This window comes from Sander lucioperca, chromosome 6 (genome assembly GCF_008315115.2).
Source record: "Sander lucioperca isolate FBNREF2018 chromosome 6, SLUC_FBN_1.2, whole genome shotgun sequence".
Lineage (NCBI taxonomy): Eukaryota > Metazoa > Chordata > Actinopteri > Perciformes > Percidae > Sander > Sander lucioperca.
The window spans coordinates 4326308-4344293 of record NC_050178.1 but is presented as its reverse complement, the minus strand read 5'-3'; the positions used below and the strand labels follow the sequence as shown (position 1 = coordinate 4344293).

The 17986-nt window shown below is 38.0% G+C and overlaps 1 protein-coding gene and 1 long non-coding RNA gene across 2 annotated transcripts; one reads left to right on the top strand and one right to left on the bottom strand.

The window, feature by feature from the left end:
- Positions 1–258: 258 nt before the first annotated feature.
- Positions 259–10654, top strand: LOC118495288. Its single transcript, XR_004897640.1, has 3 exons — positions 259–501; positions 9581–9584; positions 10644–10654. It is a non-coding gene; the product is annotated as an uncharacterized LOC118495288 (long non-coding RNA).
- On the bottom strand, positions 6200–10364 carry LOC116041698 (green-sensitive opsin-like). The gene is given in 5 exon segments (XM_031287725.2): positions 6200–6369; positions 6846–7085; positions 7187–7352; positions 9623–9791; positions 9950–10364. Coding segments are annotated over 5 exon segments (1038 nt in total). The 5' UTR covers positions 10314–10364; the 3' UTR covers positions 6200–6270.
- Positions 10655–17986: the final 7332 nt, after the last annotated feature.

Here is a 17986-nt window from a genome sequence, read left to right as displayed (position 1 = left end):
TGTAACTTTAGTGTACATTTTCCAATTTGGCCAAAATTTCTCACGATTGACAAGGGTCCAGGCCTGAGGACATTTATAGGCAAAAATTGACTTTTGGTCATAGCGCCCCCTGCTGGCAATAGGAAATCAGCCTTATATGACAAACATCATTTGATTTACATGAAACTTATAATGTGTGGTCTACATGTGATACTGAGCCGCCCCCTATACGCTAACCACGCCCACTTACTCAGGCCACGCCTCCCGTATTCATTGTCGATGGTTTGGCCCACCCCCTATGCTTAAACTACGCCCCCGTTCATAACCGGTGACCGGTTTAAGGTAGAATCTTATGTGAGGTATCAATGAACTCAGCAGAGTTTTTTATTGGTAAAGGTTTCCCCTACCCCTATGCTTAGGTCACGACCCCTTTCACAGCTAATAAACTGTATGAAGTAGAGTCTTGTGTGAGGTATCATTGAATTCAGCAGGGAGTTCTCTTTTCATTGCTGAAGATTTGCAGTGTCTGGAGGAGCGGCGTCCACCAGTAACCCCGACATGCGCAGAGGCGCGAGGGCCCATCCAACATTGCTTGCAGCTTTAATTGTTTTTGTTTTGCCAAGATAATATGCCTTTAACAGGTCTTTAACTGCGCTTTGGTCCAAACTGCATTCGCACACCTGTGCTTCAGTTTACTTTATGTTTTATGCAGTTGCAATAATACATGACTCAGTTCAGAGATTGATCATTGAAGGTAAAAAGTAGACCCTCTTTGTAAAGACTCTTGAAACGTGTTTATGATAAATGGGTACTTAAATAAAATAAGCCATTGAACCAACTAAATGAAATACAATATGTATTATAGATACCTAGAAAGGAATATATGCATAGCACGGTTTACATAATTTGCAGTAATGTAAAATAATTTCAAAACAAATAAGTTTGCTTTCTGTAATCCATATGAAATATCTTATAAGATGTTTTTAAAACTAAATGTTTCCTTGATACTGTTAAGATCTTAGTGGATGGACATGGTAAGCTTGTTTCTGGATGTGTGCAATCACCTGCCACTTATTTAATTACAGGTAAGCATTGATTAACCCAAGGACACTTCACATACAGGAAACAGGTTGGTTTATATGAAAAGTATTGGACAAAATGCTCCAGGGTTCGGTTAGAACAGACCAAACTGCTTAGGTTTGAAAGCAACCGAACTGTGTATTGATAAATCCATGGTGCTGTCCATGGTGCTGAAGTTGCAGCAGACAGATTTTTTAATTGCGACTTTTTTCTCTGAGTCACGCTTGTCAGTTTCATCTTGAATGGGGAGTTTAGAAATACAGGACCGAAAGAGTTGTTCATGTGGTGGTTCGCTAGACCTGATTTACACAAACATGAAACCCCACAATGATAGACAGTATCTTTATGCATGTGTGGTGGTTCATGCAATATCATCATCAGTCCTCCCACAGCTGAGCTGACCAGGATGTTGATAAGAGGTTGCTGGAGCTTCTTGGTTCAGAAGCAATGGAAGTCCAAGTTCAGATCAGGACAAACATACAGGCATCTACCATGATCTTCCAGATACAACTGTGATTACTCAAAAAGACATGAGAACATGACATGAGAATGTACAAGTTCTGTTTCCTTGGTACTGTTGACACCTTTAATAAGTGGATGGACATGGTAAGCTTGTTTGTGGAGGTGTACAATCACTGGACACTTAATTTATTTACAGTTACTTATTATTGCCGACAGCATGTTTAGCCATGCTTATTTAACCAGGGACACTAACAGGAAACAGGCTGGTTTATTTGAAAATGATCTTCACGTTTCAGTGTTTAAACCCACCACAATGTACATTACATGCTCATTATTTTAACATTCTCTTTGTCCTTGCTTAAGTGGAGTCTCATTAGCTGTCTTCTTACAAAGTCAAGGTTACAGGTAGAGGAGGGGGAGAGTAGTCAGGCTGAAGAGGACTTTTAGCCTGGAAACCAGAGGAGGGGTGAGTGGGACCATCACAGGAGATGGGGGACTGTAAGTAGGGGGAGAAGGTGGTTGGGGGCAGAAACCAAATAAATCAAGGGGGGAACTAGTAAGTGACACCGAGACCGAAAAGTGTCTGCTGGTATGCCACTAGTGGTACAGTGGACGATAAGAGGATTGATCGACTAGTCGATATACAGATAATTGATTTTTGTTTTGTGCTTTTTCTGATTTTCTGATTCACTTTTCATGTTGGTCACCAGAAAAATGCTGTACAGTTGCGGTCATGCAGCTGTTTTACTGTTTTACACATTTGTTTGTAGTCAAAGACACAACACAGCACAGGAAAGGGTCAAAAACTACTATTAAAATGATAATACGTTAGTTATTAAATAAAAGGTGGGATGTTGAAGGGTAGGGGTAACTAACAAGGCATTTTCACCCCTAGACTATTATCTTTGACTGTCTGCAAAAGGCTGCCATAAGTAAAGAAGATGGTGCCAACTGGGAAACAGAAGTGGCAGATGAACACATACATGATGTGTGATTGATGTGTGACTGCCCTATAGTTCATCCCCTACCCCCTCCCTGGCATGCTGGCCAGGGCCTTTACTTTGTCACTTTACAACCCCACAAGTTTAAAATCGCCCACATCCTCCATTAGTATCACTATATTATCATTACATATTATCCTCTCTACCTTATGAGCAATGTGCCAGAAATGCAATGCACCATGATGTAGTTGGCCTTATAGGCTAATGTTAGAAATCCCTCTAGTGGAAAAAAAAATATAGTATAATAACCACATAGTGGCATTGGCAATGCATAAGCCTCAGTAGTGTAGTAAATATCAATCATAGTAATAGAATTTGAGCATTAAATATTTGAATATGATTCAAATGTTAAAAAATAATAAGCATCTGATCATATCATTTGAATGGTATTATAGATGAAGATGAACAGCTCTCGAAGTTGAGAGGCTGCAGGAGCTTCTTGTTTATTGAGTTGTGACCATTAGAGTCAGAAAGTTGATGAGGAAGCCAGCGCAGATCAGGAAGAACATGTAGACAGCCAGCAGTTTGAATTGCATTGGGTCTGCCAGGTAGTATTGTGGATAATGTAAAGTCCCCCTAACAAGCCCCATCCTGTTGTTTATGGGGATGTAGACGTTCCGTCTGTGCCATTCTCCATCTTCTTTGAATGAGAGGACCAACTGTGTGTAGTTTTTCCAATACAGTGTTAAACCCCTCTGCAGCTGATCTTGAGTCCAACTTTAAATTGTTGAAAAAGTGAAGGATGGATTGAGAATAAGTCTTGTAATGTCATGTAATACTCAGTAGTTGACTCAGATGAAAGTGTCAACTGCAGACTTCTTTTCTTTTTAAGGTCTCTCACCTTTTTAAGGTCTGTCACAGGTCTCTTAGGCTTAAGGTTGAACATTTTGAACATTTCTGGAGAAAACGTAAAATCTCTTTGCGAATTCACACCAACTGAAGTTTTTTCTCATAGTGTGAATCATGTCAAACACAACTGACGACCCCTTACACATTTCAATAGTTAGCAAATAAATGATTAGTAATACATCCAAGTTAGTGGATTCTTAATATTTTGAATATATTTTAATGTTTAACTTTCATTGTTTGCTGCTTGTTTTTGTTTAACATTCAATATTTTGGCTTTCTTTTTTAACAAATAATATAAAATCAATTTGACTCTGACTACATTTAAAATGTTGTTTTAGTATTGTATCATTCTGTTGCTTTAATGCAGTTATGGTTTTATCTTATCATCTTTATTATTTATTACAATAGCATTACTGTAATTGAACAGAGAAGATAAAACCTTTTTTGTTCTTTTAACAAATGTGTTTGATGTTTAATTCTAAATTCATGTAGACAAAATAGAAAATAATAGAAAACATTATTGGGATAATATACTAAATCATCATGCCTGGGATGCTTTTACTTATACGATTTATGTAGAAGCAAAAAACATGCACAAACACATGCATTGTACTGTAGCTGTTAATAAATAAGGCACTAGGTCTATATCCAGGCTTTTTTAATTGTTTTTATTATAAATGTGTCCCTCTGGCCCTAAGGGTCTGCGAGACTTTTCTTTTCTCATAATACAACAGGCTTGGGTTGGACTCGGGCTCATTTAACTCTCTCCTTTCATTGTGCCCATATCCGCCTCTGCGCTGCGGAGCATGCAGACTGAGAGCTATCCCACTGCAGCAGAAAGGAAGTGTGTCTCCCCATTAAGAGACATCATTTAAACTGTAAGTTAAATGAATTTCCTTACTATATGAAATGAAATATTTGTTTAAACCAGAAGACATTACAGTAAATCATGCTCATGATCGCTCCTATTTTTAGGGTAATCTTTTGTTTCATTCCTTTCACCTTCAGACCGTTCCCGCCTTAATCACCACCACAGCTGAAATCTGCAGACAACAACCACATATGCAATTTAGAAACATCAGATGATAGCTGTAAGAGTAAATGTAGGCTTTTATGCATTTAAGTATATATTCTGCCCTGAATGATGCTGCATACATTTTTGTGTTCAGTGTTATTCCTCTATTAATTTCTTAATTGTTTGGGTGTTTATTTTTACTTATAGTACAAGGGGACTGGAGTCTGTTCAAATCTGCATTTGGTAGACTACAAGAAACACTTGTGTCCTCGTGCCTTTTAAGGTATCTGTAGATATTTACTGTTTAGTTTAAACTCTCCAGATCCCCTGACTTTTGTATTGATGGCATGTTGGGACAGTGGGAGGAAACTTTAACCATGGCTATGAGCTTTCCTTAACATTAACCCGGTAGTTTCAGTTGCGGTCGTGTGGGTCTTTTCTGAAGGCACTGATTTTTTTTGTAATTAGAAGTTTTTTTATTGCTCTTTCCTTTGGTGCATGACAGTTCAGTGTATCACATACAGAGACATGTCTTGTTACAATACAAACCAAGTCTTATATATATATATATATATATATATATATATATATATATATATATATATATATATATATATATAATTTCTGTTTGTTTGTTCTGCCTATGGGTAAGACTTGGTTTTATATATATATATATATATATATAATATATATATATATATATATATATATATATATATATATATATATATATATATATATATATAAATATATTAGGGCTGTCAAAATAACGCGTTCATTTCGGTTCATTAATCTGAGAAAAAATAACGCGTTAAAAAAAAAATAACGCTGATTAATCCATTCCATATTGACGTTTGACCCGGAGCTGTTCTAGCCACCATTGGACTGTAAAATGAAGGAGGGAGACGAGAATGTGCTGCCTGGATCATTAATTGGAACATTTACTTGTAAATCTTCTTCCTGCCAACCCTGGCTACTGAAATCTGGTGCCACTGATATGTCTGCACTTCTCTCTGATGCTCTGAAGACGATACAGGCAACACAAACACCATTGCATGTAACGCTAGTTAACACTATACTCGACAGCAGCTAACGTTAGCCTACCGCTAGCTAGTTAACACTATACTCGACAGCAGCTAACGTTAGCCTACCGCTAGCTAGTAGCTGGATTAAACACGGTTAAAATGCTGACAGCTAACGCTGAACGGTGTAAAGTTTGACTGTGTTTTACTGTAGAGGACTGTGACTCAACAGCGGGATGTAACAATCTGCAGCTGTCGAGCTGCCGTCGGAAAAACAACACAGACGGTGCGTTCAATGAAACTGGTAAACTACAGCTTCGTGGTGCATTTGAAGTTATTGTAAATGTCCTTGGTGGTTGTTTTTGTCGTTCAACAGCACTACTTTCTTAAAAAGTATCGGTTCAGGCACCGTTAATTATGTATGCGATTAATTTCGATGAATTAATCACAGAGTCTGTAATTAATTAGATTAATTTTTTTAATCGATTGACAGCCCTAATATATATATATATATATATATATATATATATATAATATGAATAATTAGCAGCCTTGTTCATAATTAAATGTATTTTCTTTTGTAAAGCACTTTGAGCTGCATTTTGTCTATGAAAGGTGCTATACATAAAGTGTATTATTATATCACGAACCATCCATAACCCACTCATCCTGTGGGGAGTTGGGGCTGGAGCCTATCCTATAGCTCACATTTGGTAAGTGGTGTGGTCCAAACTGGACAGATCACCAGTCTATCACAGGGCTAACACATCACACACACCCACAGTAACACACTATGAGCAATTGATGTGTTTTTTTACCAGGACAAATAAAATCCATTAGAGTTGTTGAGATTCGTCTGTGTTTAGGAAACAGAGGACACTTCTGTCTTACTGGTTGATACTGAGGTCTCATCCTCCACCATGCCACTCATTCCAGTAGTGCTCAGCATGCAACTACGGAACTGAAAACATTGTACAAGTATAATTAGAAAATGAGGAGTCATTGGACACTGAACAAAAACTAAAACAATTGTAACGGTAACACTTTCTTTTCTAGCATTACAAATGATAAAATACATATATGGTTCATACAACACACTATAATGTAGTTGTAAGCAACTGTAAGGGTAATGTTCTAGGGTGTTTATTAATGTATTTGTCAACAAATATACTGTAATTATATTATTATTATATATATTGTCATTATTTGTTTGTTTGCCATCATACAGAATATCATTAAAGATGATTAAACCTGTGTTATATTGTATGTTATACTACTGTGTATAGTATACTGCTATATGAGTTATAGTTATTGGCAAACACATTAATAACTTGTCCTTATATCTGCTGACATTTACAGTATAACACTGTGTTACTGCTTAATAACACTAAAAATGGGGTATTAAAGTGAAGTGTTACTAAATCAGTTATATCATACCTGTTTGTTCATCAACACATAGATAACAGAATTGAACAATGCTGAGCTCTTTGAGAAGAAGGCAGGGATAGCCATGGTTGTAGCTGAGAACGCAGCTCCCTTATTGAAGAAGATCCAGGCAGCAACGCTGGCATATGGAGTCCATGCCACCAGGAAGCCCAACACCATCAGGATGCACATACGTGTCACTTCTCTCTCAGCCTTTTGGGTAGATACAGATTCCTGCTGCTGGGCTGCAGCCTGAAAATTAGGTCAACATTATTCAATACTCTACTAATATTGATAAGCTTAAAAATCTAAAATTGCATATTAAAGCAATCTTGTTAGATTAAGTAATTTACCGCCTTCACTTTCCAGACTAAGTTTCCATAACTGAAGAAGATGATGAAAACAAGAACACAGAAGTGGCAGCTAAACATGTAAAGGACGTATGATTTGTTGTTGTAGCCTGGGGCCAGAGTGTAGTAGTCAGGTCCACAGGAAACCTGAATACCCTCAGGAATGAACCTGCAAATGCAACACAATGCCAGTCAGTAGACTTTCATCAGTAATGATTAAAATCCGAGAACAAATTAACCAATTTCCTCTGGTATGGCTATTTGTTCTCATGCAGATTCTAAAAAAGACAGTAGGAAATAATCTGATTTGTTTGGTAAATGTGAAACTGCAAAATCCATGTGTCATTTATTCATATCATTAGTGGTTGAAATGGATTTACGAAAAACACGCCTGTACCATTGAAACTAGCCACACACATTTTCCGAGCCATTAAGAATGTGAAGGATGCAAAATGGGAATTCTTCAGGAATCATTGGTTTAATGTGACAGGTACATACGATTCAAGCTTTGCATCTAAATAAAAAAACTATTTTCTCCAGTATTTTGAAGCATTATACATTAAGTCGTTTTTAATAAACATACAATATGTAATTTTCTTCCACTATGGGGTCTCTCAATCGAAACAATGGATGTAAACACGGACTTCTGATGATGTCGTGAAGTTGTGTTGGATCATGGGAGTTGTTGTCTTCATTGTTAACCACCATTGCAGATTAAAATGTGTGTTCATGGATGTGTTAATGTATTAAAGTGTTATTCCCGTTACGTTTAGTAAGGTTTATTCATGTCATGTCGTTCTAATGAAATAGCCACATTACTCCCCACCGCTGGCAGACTTACTTCGGCGGTGGGAATGGGGGGTGTAGGACGGCATCCCCGGGGCGGACCAAAAACATCTGGATGGTAGTGGTGTGCGATACTGCAAAATTTGGTATTAATCCGATACCAAGTAAATACAGGGCCAGTATCGCCGATATCAATACAATACCGATACTTTTTAATAATGAAGGTGGATGCATCATCAAATTGCTAAATCTGAACGAATTCTCATGACCTTTAAGTGGTTTTGTGATTTTTCCTTTGGATTATTAATAAGTTAAAACCCAGGACAGAATTTCCATATGCTTGTATACATTTGTTGTGTTAACACAGTATCTTACAGCCTTTTTACAAATTATACAGCTTGCCGTTGTTTCATTTTTGGCCTGAAAATATAGCCACACAGCGCTCCTCTTCCTCTCTACCATTTTTCTGCTCCGTCTCTGTACTGCTTGTGTGTGTGTGATGCTGGCCACTTCCGGGCCTGGCTGGTTGCTTGCTTGTTTGCCTGGCGCTGCTGAGTCACGTGTCGGTACAACATCAAATCACAAGAGGGGGGAGGAGGAGCAAAGTGTGCCTGCTCTGCGCTGTGATAGGAGCGGCACTTAGACAGACACAGACAGCCAGGTCGCCTATTTGATGAAACAGCAGGAGTGCATACTGGAGAGAAACTAAAACTAAAGTATCGATCTCATTACACTGGTATTAATCAATATCGATACCAACGTTGGTATCGATATTATCGATATTTGGATCGATCCGCCCACCACTACTGGAGGGCTGATGTTGCGGCTTGATTTCGGCCTGATGTGGGTGCCAGCTTCTGTGGTCTGATATGGTCTGTTCCACGACGGATCATTAAACTTTCTGTTAGTTAAACCATGTATCCAGCTAATTTAAATAGCTCACGTTACTGTATTGTGTGAACAGTTAACTTCATTTAATATTGTGTGGCGGTTTCTTTTGTGGGTGCAAATGTTCCACCCAAACAAGTTCCTTCCCAAGACTATTTTGCAGAGGCATCCGGAACTTGTGATGCCCAACACAAATTTTGATTGGTTTAAAGAAATACAAACAAGTCAGAGCATTTTTTTCCTCCTATCCCAAAATGATCTGTGGTGTAGCCAGATTCTACTCCAGAACACTGTGGCGATAGGTCTGGCAATGCAAGACTACATCCGCCAAGGAGGTTATGATTTCGATTCAGTTTGTATGTTTGTGTATTTGTCTTTCAGTCAGCATTAAGGGAAAAATTACCGACCCGGTTTTCATAAAACTTGAGGGGAGGGTGTAGCGTGGGCCAAGGAAAAAACAATTCCATTTTGAACTAGAGAAATATATTGGATGTTTTCAAAATGCAATTAATCTGATAACCTTAACATGTGCTATTGTTTCTTTTCTTATTCCGTGGTGTAGATAACATGGCCAAACTGGTTACCTGTGTGATCTTATGACAGGTTGTGTAGTGTCCCTACTGGACCTATTAAAGTACATGTGATGTCTGCTGACCAAATAAGAAGGATGAACAAGATGAAAAAATGGGTTGCCAAGAGTGTGATAAGTGCTCCAATAAAAAGACTTGTCCATTCTGCCGCTCCCCGTACATATATGGTAATTACCTTGACCAGCCAACGAGAGGAGGGACAGCACAGGTGGAAGCCAAAATCCAGGTGAATGCACAACCTGTTGCAGCATTGGTGGCTGTAAATTTGAAACTGCCCATGGGTTTGCAGACCACAATGTATCTCTCAACTGCTAGAACCACAAGAGACCACAGAGACACTTAACCTGTTGATTGAGAACAGAAGTTGTCATTAACACCTTCAAATCTTGCCATCTGTTGTATAAACTTAGACCTCAGTATTACAAAAATCTGACAGAACTATATACAGTACAATCTATTTGAAAATGGCAATTACGTAAACATCCATTGTCCTCAAGTTTACCTCCAAGTGTAGCCATGAATCCTTCAATTGCACAGCTCATGGGTCCCAAGGCAAAATAGCCTACTAGGGAAGTATAAAAGGTGACTGTAAATCCAAAGCAGACCATGATCAGTCCAGCCACAGCCAGGTTGACTAGGATGAAGTTAAGAGGTTGCCGGAGCTTCTTGTTTTGAGCTGTGACAAAGAGTGTCAGAAAGTTGATGAGGAAGCCAGAGCACATTAGGATGAACATGTAGGCAGCCAGCAGTTTGAATAACCATGGATCTGCCAAATAATACTGTGGATACTCAAAAGGATTCCTCACAAGCCCTGTCCGGTTGTTCAGGGGGATGTAGAAGTTCTTGCCCTCTGTGCCGTTCTCCATCTTTGCAAGTTAGGATTTGGATTGTCAGAGTAGACTTTCCAAGCGTAGCACTGTCAATGCAGCCAGGAGTCTGATACTGCAGCTATGGTTATATAGCCCGCATATAATTTGATTAGCTCAGTATCCATTTAGTTTGGATTCAACTAACAACTTGTTAACAGGATTTCAGAGCACTGTTTACTAATGCTGCAGCTGCACTAGTACTATATCAGACAAGATTTCACAGAATTTAGTCAAAAAGGCTTGTGCAGAAAAACAATTTAAATAAAGTTATTGGGGGGAGCCTTGCGCCTACAACACAGTGAAACCTCAGTTGGCACGGTTGGGGAGCTGAGTGCAGCTGTCAGTTAGTCTCTGTCTGTTTGAGAGCATTATGGATTTAGTGTTACCTAAAAATGATGGGGAAAATGTGGTGGATAAAATGTTGACTGTGAACTGTGTAGTGTACTGTACTGTGCTTCATGCAATTTCACTTATAGTAACTCTGGAACTGCTGTTTCCACCTGTACCGAATCTGAAGTAAAATATGAGTGAGCTTTCTTAAAATTAGTGATAATATAGATTTTAGGATCAGCTATTTTTTTTGTTTTTCTTGCTTATCCAGAGAAATTAGCCACACAGAAAGTCAACAATAGTTCCTATTCAAACTCACTAACATACTTTAGCCGTGACAGGCTGGACTTTTTACGAAGAGGGAGCAACTCAACATCCTGAGATAATCCCCTTGTAGTACTGAGGTGTAAAGGCAGGTGGAACAGCATGTATCATCGCATAGGTCACAACCCCCTTAAGCCATTCGTTTCAGTAACTACATAATACAAAACGTTTTTGCAGACACCCAAACAGCAAGCATTGTTCAATAATGCATATAATAAACAGTAAAACATATTTTTTTGGTTGGTGACCTACATGAAACATAATTACATGACATTGATATTAATTAGAACAATTATCACTTTTCCACATGTCCTACAACTTCAACGCTTCTTCTTATACAATTTAACCAGCAATCTAGTTTAGTTTAGCATTAGCTTTTCAAAAAAAACTTTAATTATTCCACATCTTTTTTACATTAGTGGTGTTATTCAACGTGTCAATGAAATTCATACTAGTTAAAACAATTCCCACTTTTCCAGCTATTCTGACTACTTCACCTTCTTCTTACGGATTTAAGCTATTAATCCAGTTTAGCTTTAGCAATTTAACTATTCTTCATTCACATGCATTTTCTGCCGGAAATGCATTTTCTAGTTAGTATTGACTTTCAAATGGCATTAGTTGATGTTAATCCAATTGCTGCAGGTAGATGAAGTCAAAAGGCTCTTGGGTGTAGCCTGACAAGCCAGACCCACATCAAGATGTTGGGTCTGGGAACTCACCATTGGCAGGGCACAATCCGAGGGGCGGGATAAACGGTTGTCTTTCAAATTCCCTCTGCACTCATAGCTAACCAGAGCAACGCTAGTTGATAGATTCAACTTTTGCCGTATCCGGTCGGCAAAACTCTGAACACATCTTCCTTTTTTAAGAATGACTTCAGTGCTTAACTCCTTAGTGTTCCAGAGTTGCGGCTAAAGCCCATTCGAAAGACCGCTGTTCGCCAGCAGCAGCAGCCATCTTCTTTGTTTTCAAGTAGCAGGGAATTCACGCGGAACTGTCGCAACTCTGCCGTCCTTATGTTAAGCCCGCCCACTGACTCTATACACGATGTGATTGGCCTTACCAGAATTTGGTTTTTCCAGCTAGCAAGCCAACGGAGAGTTGCTAGACTGACCCTGGCTGCAAATTATATTTGCTGCCGCCAGGGTGCATCTAGATTTCTAGGCTATCTCGGGTGAGGACACTGTTGTTTTAATTTACAATCCCAGATATTCCATGAAAAAAGGGAACTATTTAGCTGAAGTAACTGTATGTCTTTTTGATGAACACAGTATTTTAATCAAATGTAAAAGTGTTTATCATGCATAATTATATACATTCATTGTCTGTAATTCAATACGAAATATAATTTATTACTGATATTATGATATGGACTAGAACTTCTACAACACTTGACTGTTAAACATGCCTTCATTGTAATGATCCGCCAGTATGGCAGGTGCTATTTAACAAGTTAATTAATTCAGTGCCTTAAAACCACTTTTACTTATCAGATCAAAGGCTGAATTACATCTATTCTGTTTGTTAATTACAGTAAGAGTTTTGCCACTTATCCAATTACAAGAGGCTCCTTTTGATGAAAATACCGTAACACGCAATGACACAAAAGATTGATTGAGTAAAAGTATTTTATGACAAAAGTTTAGATAACCTTTGTAGTCAATGTCAACAAAAGATTTTGAAAAAAGGAAACTATACAGTCTGTGGTGAAACCTTTCCCATGAGGCAAACGTGTACCATTTCAGCATGACTTTAATCCCTCATCTCGTTTACAGATTTGCTTAATTATTCTGGCTTGTACAGGCCAGTCTTCTCTGAGCTTATCCATTTACGTGGCATTTACTTACTTCTCCTTTGTCAAATAATGTGGATGGAGTTCTTTGTGACAAAGCAAGTCAGAACCTATTACCTCATTACAGGCCTGTAAATGAATTAGAACTCTTATTCTGAAAAGCAGTTTGATTGGTCAGCTTGACAGCTCATTCTTGACTTTAGAAACAGACTGGACTTTGTTTTAATTGTTTGATTGTTGTTTTAGGTATCAACTAATTAGCAATCATTTATCTTTCCCTAAATGTTGTTTTACTGGTTAAGGCCATCTCATAGTTTCGAATGCAACCATTCTAATCTAATTTCCCCTGGATATTATTCTATATATACTGCATTTTGTTGTCTTTGTACCTGTACTTTGCAATGACAACAAAGTTGAATCTGATCTACATATAATCACTACCTGTGTTAAGGAAAAACTCAGTTTTGGGTTTGGGAGACCATGATGAATTACACAGGAGCATTTAATGAACACTCAATTGAAAGAGAATTTAGGATCACGCAGTATAGCGTGGGTGCCATCACAACTTCTAAAGTTCCTGTCTTCCTGAAGACAGTAAGACTTCCTTAAAGGGATATTTCACTGTTGGAAAGATGAATATATCTTTAAATTGGGTCACTTATGTAGTAGAAATGTGAAATTATTTTAGAAATTGGTGGCTTCTAGGCCGAGAAAAGCCAGAAAATGTGTTTTTGGCTCATATGGATGAAAGACACCAAATCACAGAATGCACTTGCTTCGCTGCTTTAGCGTCTACTCCCAAGCCACGCCTACTGTTTACAGACAGACAGACAGACAGTGAGACGGTCAACTCAACTCAAGTGTGTTTTATTGTCATTTCAACCATATACACGAAACAACGTTTCACTGTGGCTCAAGTGGTGTTAAACATTTAAAATATATAAAAACGACATTATATAAAAACGACATACGAAACAGGCTACATTTAGTGCACACACATTATAGGCTCTGTAAAGTTCAGCTAACACACAGCTACTAGCATTAACGCTTGGTGGGCTGTAAATACTGAGTATAAACACAGCCGTAAATTTGCGTGGAATGTAGAATGGTCGGCATTTAACAGTCACAAACTCCACCAGCAGTTAGCAGTTAGTTGGATACAAGCACCCCATTTCTGCAGCAGGCAGTCCGTGTTAACACAGCCAACCTCGACTAGTATTACCTGGCGACAGACCAGCCGGCCTGGTAGCTGGATAGTCCGAACAGCAATGTTTCCACAACAACAAAAACACAGCAGTCTCTGAACTCGCGTTGGGAGTTTTGTTGAAGTTGGATGTAGTCCAGTTTGTTGTCTAATGAGCGGACACTTGCAAGCAGGATTGATGGAACAGGTGGCCTCTAGCGTTAGCTTTCCACCGGCAAACTCGTTCAACGTTCCCCGCTGATGATGTCCCTTTACCGGCCAGAGGCATCGAGCAACACCGCTGGTCTCCATAGCAGGCGGGCGAAGCTGTGTCGAGTATTCCGTCTGTAATAAAGTGTCCTGCATATTTTCCGATCTGTACCAATGTATCCGGGTGGTTCATGTGTGCGGTAGTTTGAATGCACATAATTGTTGTTCTAAAATTTCCTTCGGGATGAATAAATCTATCTAAAGTTTTCTGCTGAGAAGCCAGTAGCGAAGATTCAAGATGGCTGACGCTTGTTTTGGTTGGGGAATCTTCGTGTAAAGGCGACAGTCCAACCCCCTATGGGCGGGTTGAAAACATGCAGAAGTAGCTCCTACTACTGGCTGTAGTTCATTCCCTATGGGCAAAAAATCTTCCGATGACGTAAAACGACGATTTTTGCGTCATCGGAAGATTTTTTCCAGACCCACAATACAGAGATCTCTGGTCTCAGGGGGACATGAGGGAAGGGAAGCATGGTCATTTAAAAATACTACCGTGTTTCTACTGATACAAAGCTTAATGCTAAATCGGTGAAGTATCCCTTTAAACTCATACTGGAGATGTTAAATTTAGCTGAACCTTTAAGGTAAACAAAGATATTGCGGGCGCCCAAATATCTCAGCACAGACAAAACGTGTTATGTGTTTACTTTCTCTATGGCCTTGACAGGGTGAGCAGTACTGTCTTATCATACAGCTGCTACATCTTCCATCATCTATTTAGGCACAAAGTTGAAGTATTCCTCTGTCTGGAAAGGTTATGAGGTTATGTTGGACACTGACCTGAATGACACCTGGGTACTATTGTCTCAACTTACGTAGCATAAGTTCATAAGATGGAAATTCCACAACAACCTGCTGTGTCTATATCAGTTCTGGTAAATAAGTTTTACTTACCAAGCCTGGCAATGTCATTCCAAATCTGACTATTTTTAAACTTAAGATCAAAGTGCTTCACAATGGCTTACAGTCACCCATAAACATACACACACACTCAGACAGTCTTACTTATGGACACGTGCAGACAGGAGGGGCCAGGGATCAAATCATTAATCCTGAGATTATGGTGGTTTACTACACGCCTCTTCTTCTGGTTAGCTTGTGGCTTTATGGCAAAATCAACCCAGAACCTTAACACAATCCTAAATCCTGTGTCTGATGAAGTCGTCCCCTTTGAAAGTCACTCAACGGCCTGACTGGATGACTTGTTTGCTGGTCTTGTTGTTGGTCTTGTTTTCAAACTGAAAAAACATGGCAGCTATCCATCAAAATCAGTTTCTGTATACATTTGAGATGTGAAATAGACATGCAGTCGTAGAATCACTTCGCTTTATATGACATAAACTATATTTAATAGTTGCAAAAGGGGTTCAGAAGTTTGGAAGAGGATGAGTCAAGTTTTCGGTCCAGTTGTGTGCTAAATGCTCGATACATGTCTGACTGGGTTGAATCCATTCTTAAACTGAAAACATGCTGCTGTGATGTAGTTAAAAGGTGTGAGAGGGTTATAGTTGTCTGATTAAACTTTATACATTACAGTAGTTGTTTATAGCCTACGTGATTGCAGATTCAGAATTTCATTACCTGATTAAACTTTGAGGATAAAGTCCTAATACTGATCAACCACTTGGCTTTTCCTTAAATGTATTACATTAGTTTGGGCCCTTGGTGTACAGAAGCATCTTGTGGCCTATTTGTGAATTCAACCATTGTACAATTTCAATTTGCTCACATGCAGAAATGTTGATTTGATCAAATATTGTTGCACTTATTATGTGTTAAATACAGCTAGTTTTTGAGATGTAAAAGTTTCCTGCTGAATTGAGAAACCTATCCACTTAAAAACACTGACACCACCTCTAAAATAAAGATGACTAGTTTTCATATTACATTTAAAGACAACATATTTGAATTAGCAGGTTACTTACACAATAGTCGTGTTTTTATAGGATGAAAGAAGATTACATTGGAAGGTTGACTGGTTAAATTTAAGAATCTCAGTTTTTTTGTTATTGATGAATATATTGTGTTTTCGACAAAGTACATTTTCAAATGCAACTATGTATGTAAACAGTGATCCTGACTGATTATTGACAATCAACACAGAATAATTGGAAGGTTAAGACCATTTTTATATTTGCAGCTTGCAAATTCTGTTATTATAAAATGAGCAAAAATTGTGTTATCTGGTTGCAATAGGGTGCTGGTTGCCAGAGACTCCTAAAGTTCTTGTTATCACTGTTTGATATGCCATACTGAATATTTAGACATTGTAATGGTGTTTGTGCTCTTTAAACTGTAATATAACCAAATACAATTAAAATTTTGATTATTGATATAAAATACATATAAATACAAACAAGTGAGTGTCAAGGGAAGAGGTGGGGAAAATAAGGGAACATAAGTAAGGGATTGTTCTGTAAATTATTACAGTAAGCTTTTCCTTGGGTCAGAGTCAAACCTGAGTAGCTGCAGTATTTGGTATATGGGACACTCTCTCTACCAATTGCACCACTGGGGGCCTAATGTAAATACATACTTTTTGAAGTACCAATCAGATGGACAGACAGACAGACAGACAGACAGACAGACAGACAGACAGACAGACAGACAGACAGACAGACAGACAGACAGATAGATAGATAGATAGATAGATAGATAGATAGTACTAAATCTAAGACAAAAACAAAGAGGTAGGTAAAAGACAAATAACAATAAGTAAAGGCTACATTGCAATAATTAAATAAATATATAAAAACAAGTAAAAAAAAATAAATAGAATTGCTAAATTTAGAATGGGGAGAGAACCATAACTACAGTATAACTATAATAGAGAACAATGACTTGGAATGAAGTTGGAAAAAAATAGATTTGATTATGGAGGCTATAACTACTTTTGCCATGTTACTCTAGCTTAGCTTGTTACATGTCTCTGGGGGTAGCTTTACTGTAGTGCATCTGTAGCCTTCAATAAATTGTAGCTTATTGCTCAGTACACTGTCCAAGTAGCTTGCTAACACTGCTTTACACTTTGATTTACTGTATGTTTTGTGAAGGAAGTTTGATGTTAATTATTCATCAAAGAATAGGCAGAAAACACTGAAGATCTTCTCAAAGTTTGTTTACTCGCAGCAAGTAATGAGTCAGTTACAGCACTTACAGCAAAAGTTCGGAAATTACTGAAGTCCTCCACAGACAGTGTCTATTCTTATAAGAATCAGGGAGTAACATTACAAAGGAGATACTGTTTAATTATCTCTGGTCAGGCCTGGAATCTCCCCCACATGTGCTCAGCCCTCATGGGCTTTCTGTACCTTCCAAAAGGTCAGTCAGTAGCTCTTGTTATTAGAGCATCAGAATCAGAATCAGAATCAGAAAAGCTTTATTGCCAAGTACGTTTTTTACACATACAAGGAATTTGTTTTGGTGTTGTAGGTGCATGCCACACATTCTCTAAAATAAGTTAAACAAACAGGTTAAACAGAACAAATATGAGTATAAATTAGGGCTGTCAATTGATTAAAAAGTGTAATCAAATTAATTACATACTCTGTGATTAATTAATCTAAATTAATCGCATACATAATTAACGGTGCCTGAACCGATACTTTTTAATAAAGTTAAAAAAAGAAAAAAAAGAAAGGTACTAAACAACATTTGGCGACATTAAAGAACTTGTTTATTACTAAGGCCATATGGTCAAAATTAAATGATTTAATAATAATGTAATAACTATAACAATAACTTATTTCACTAGTAAATTGCTGTTGA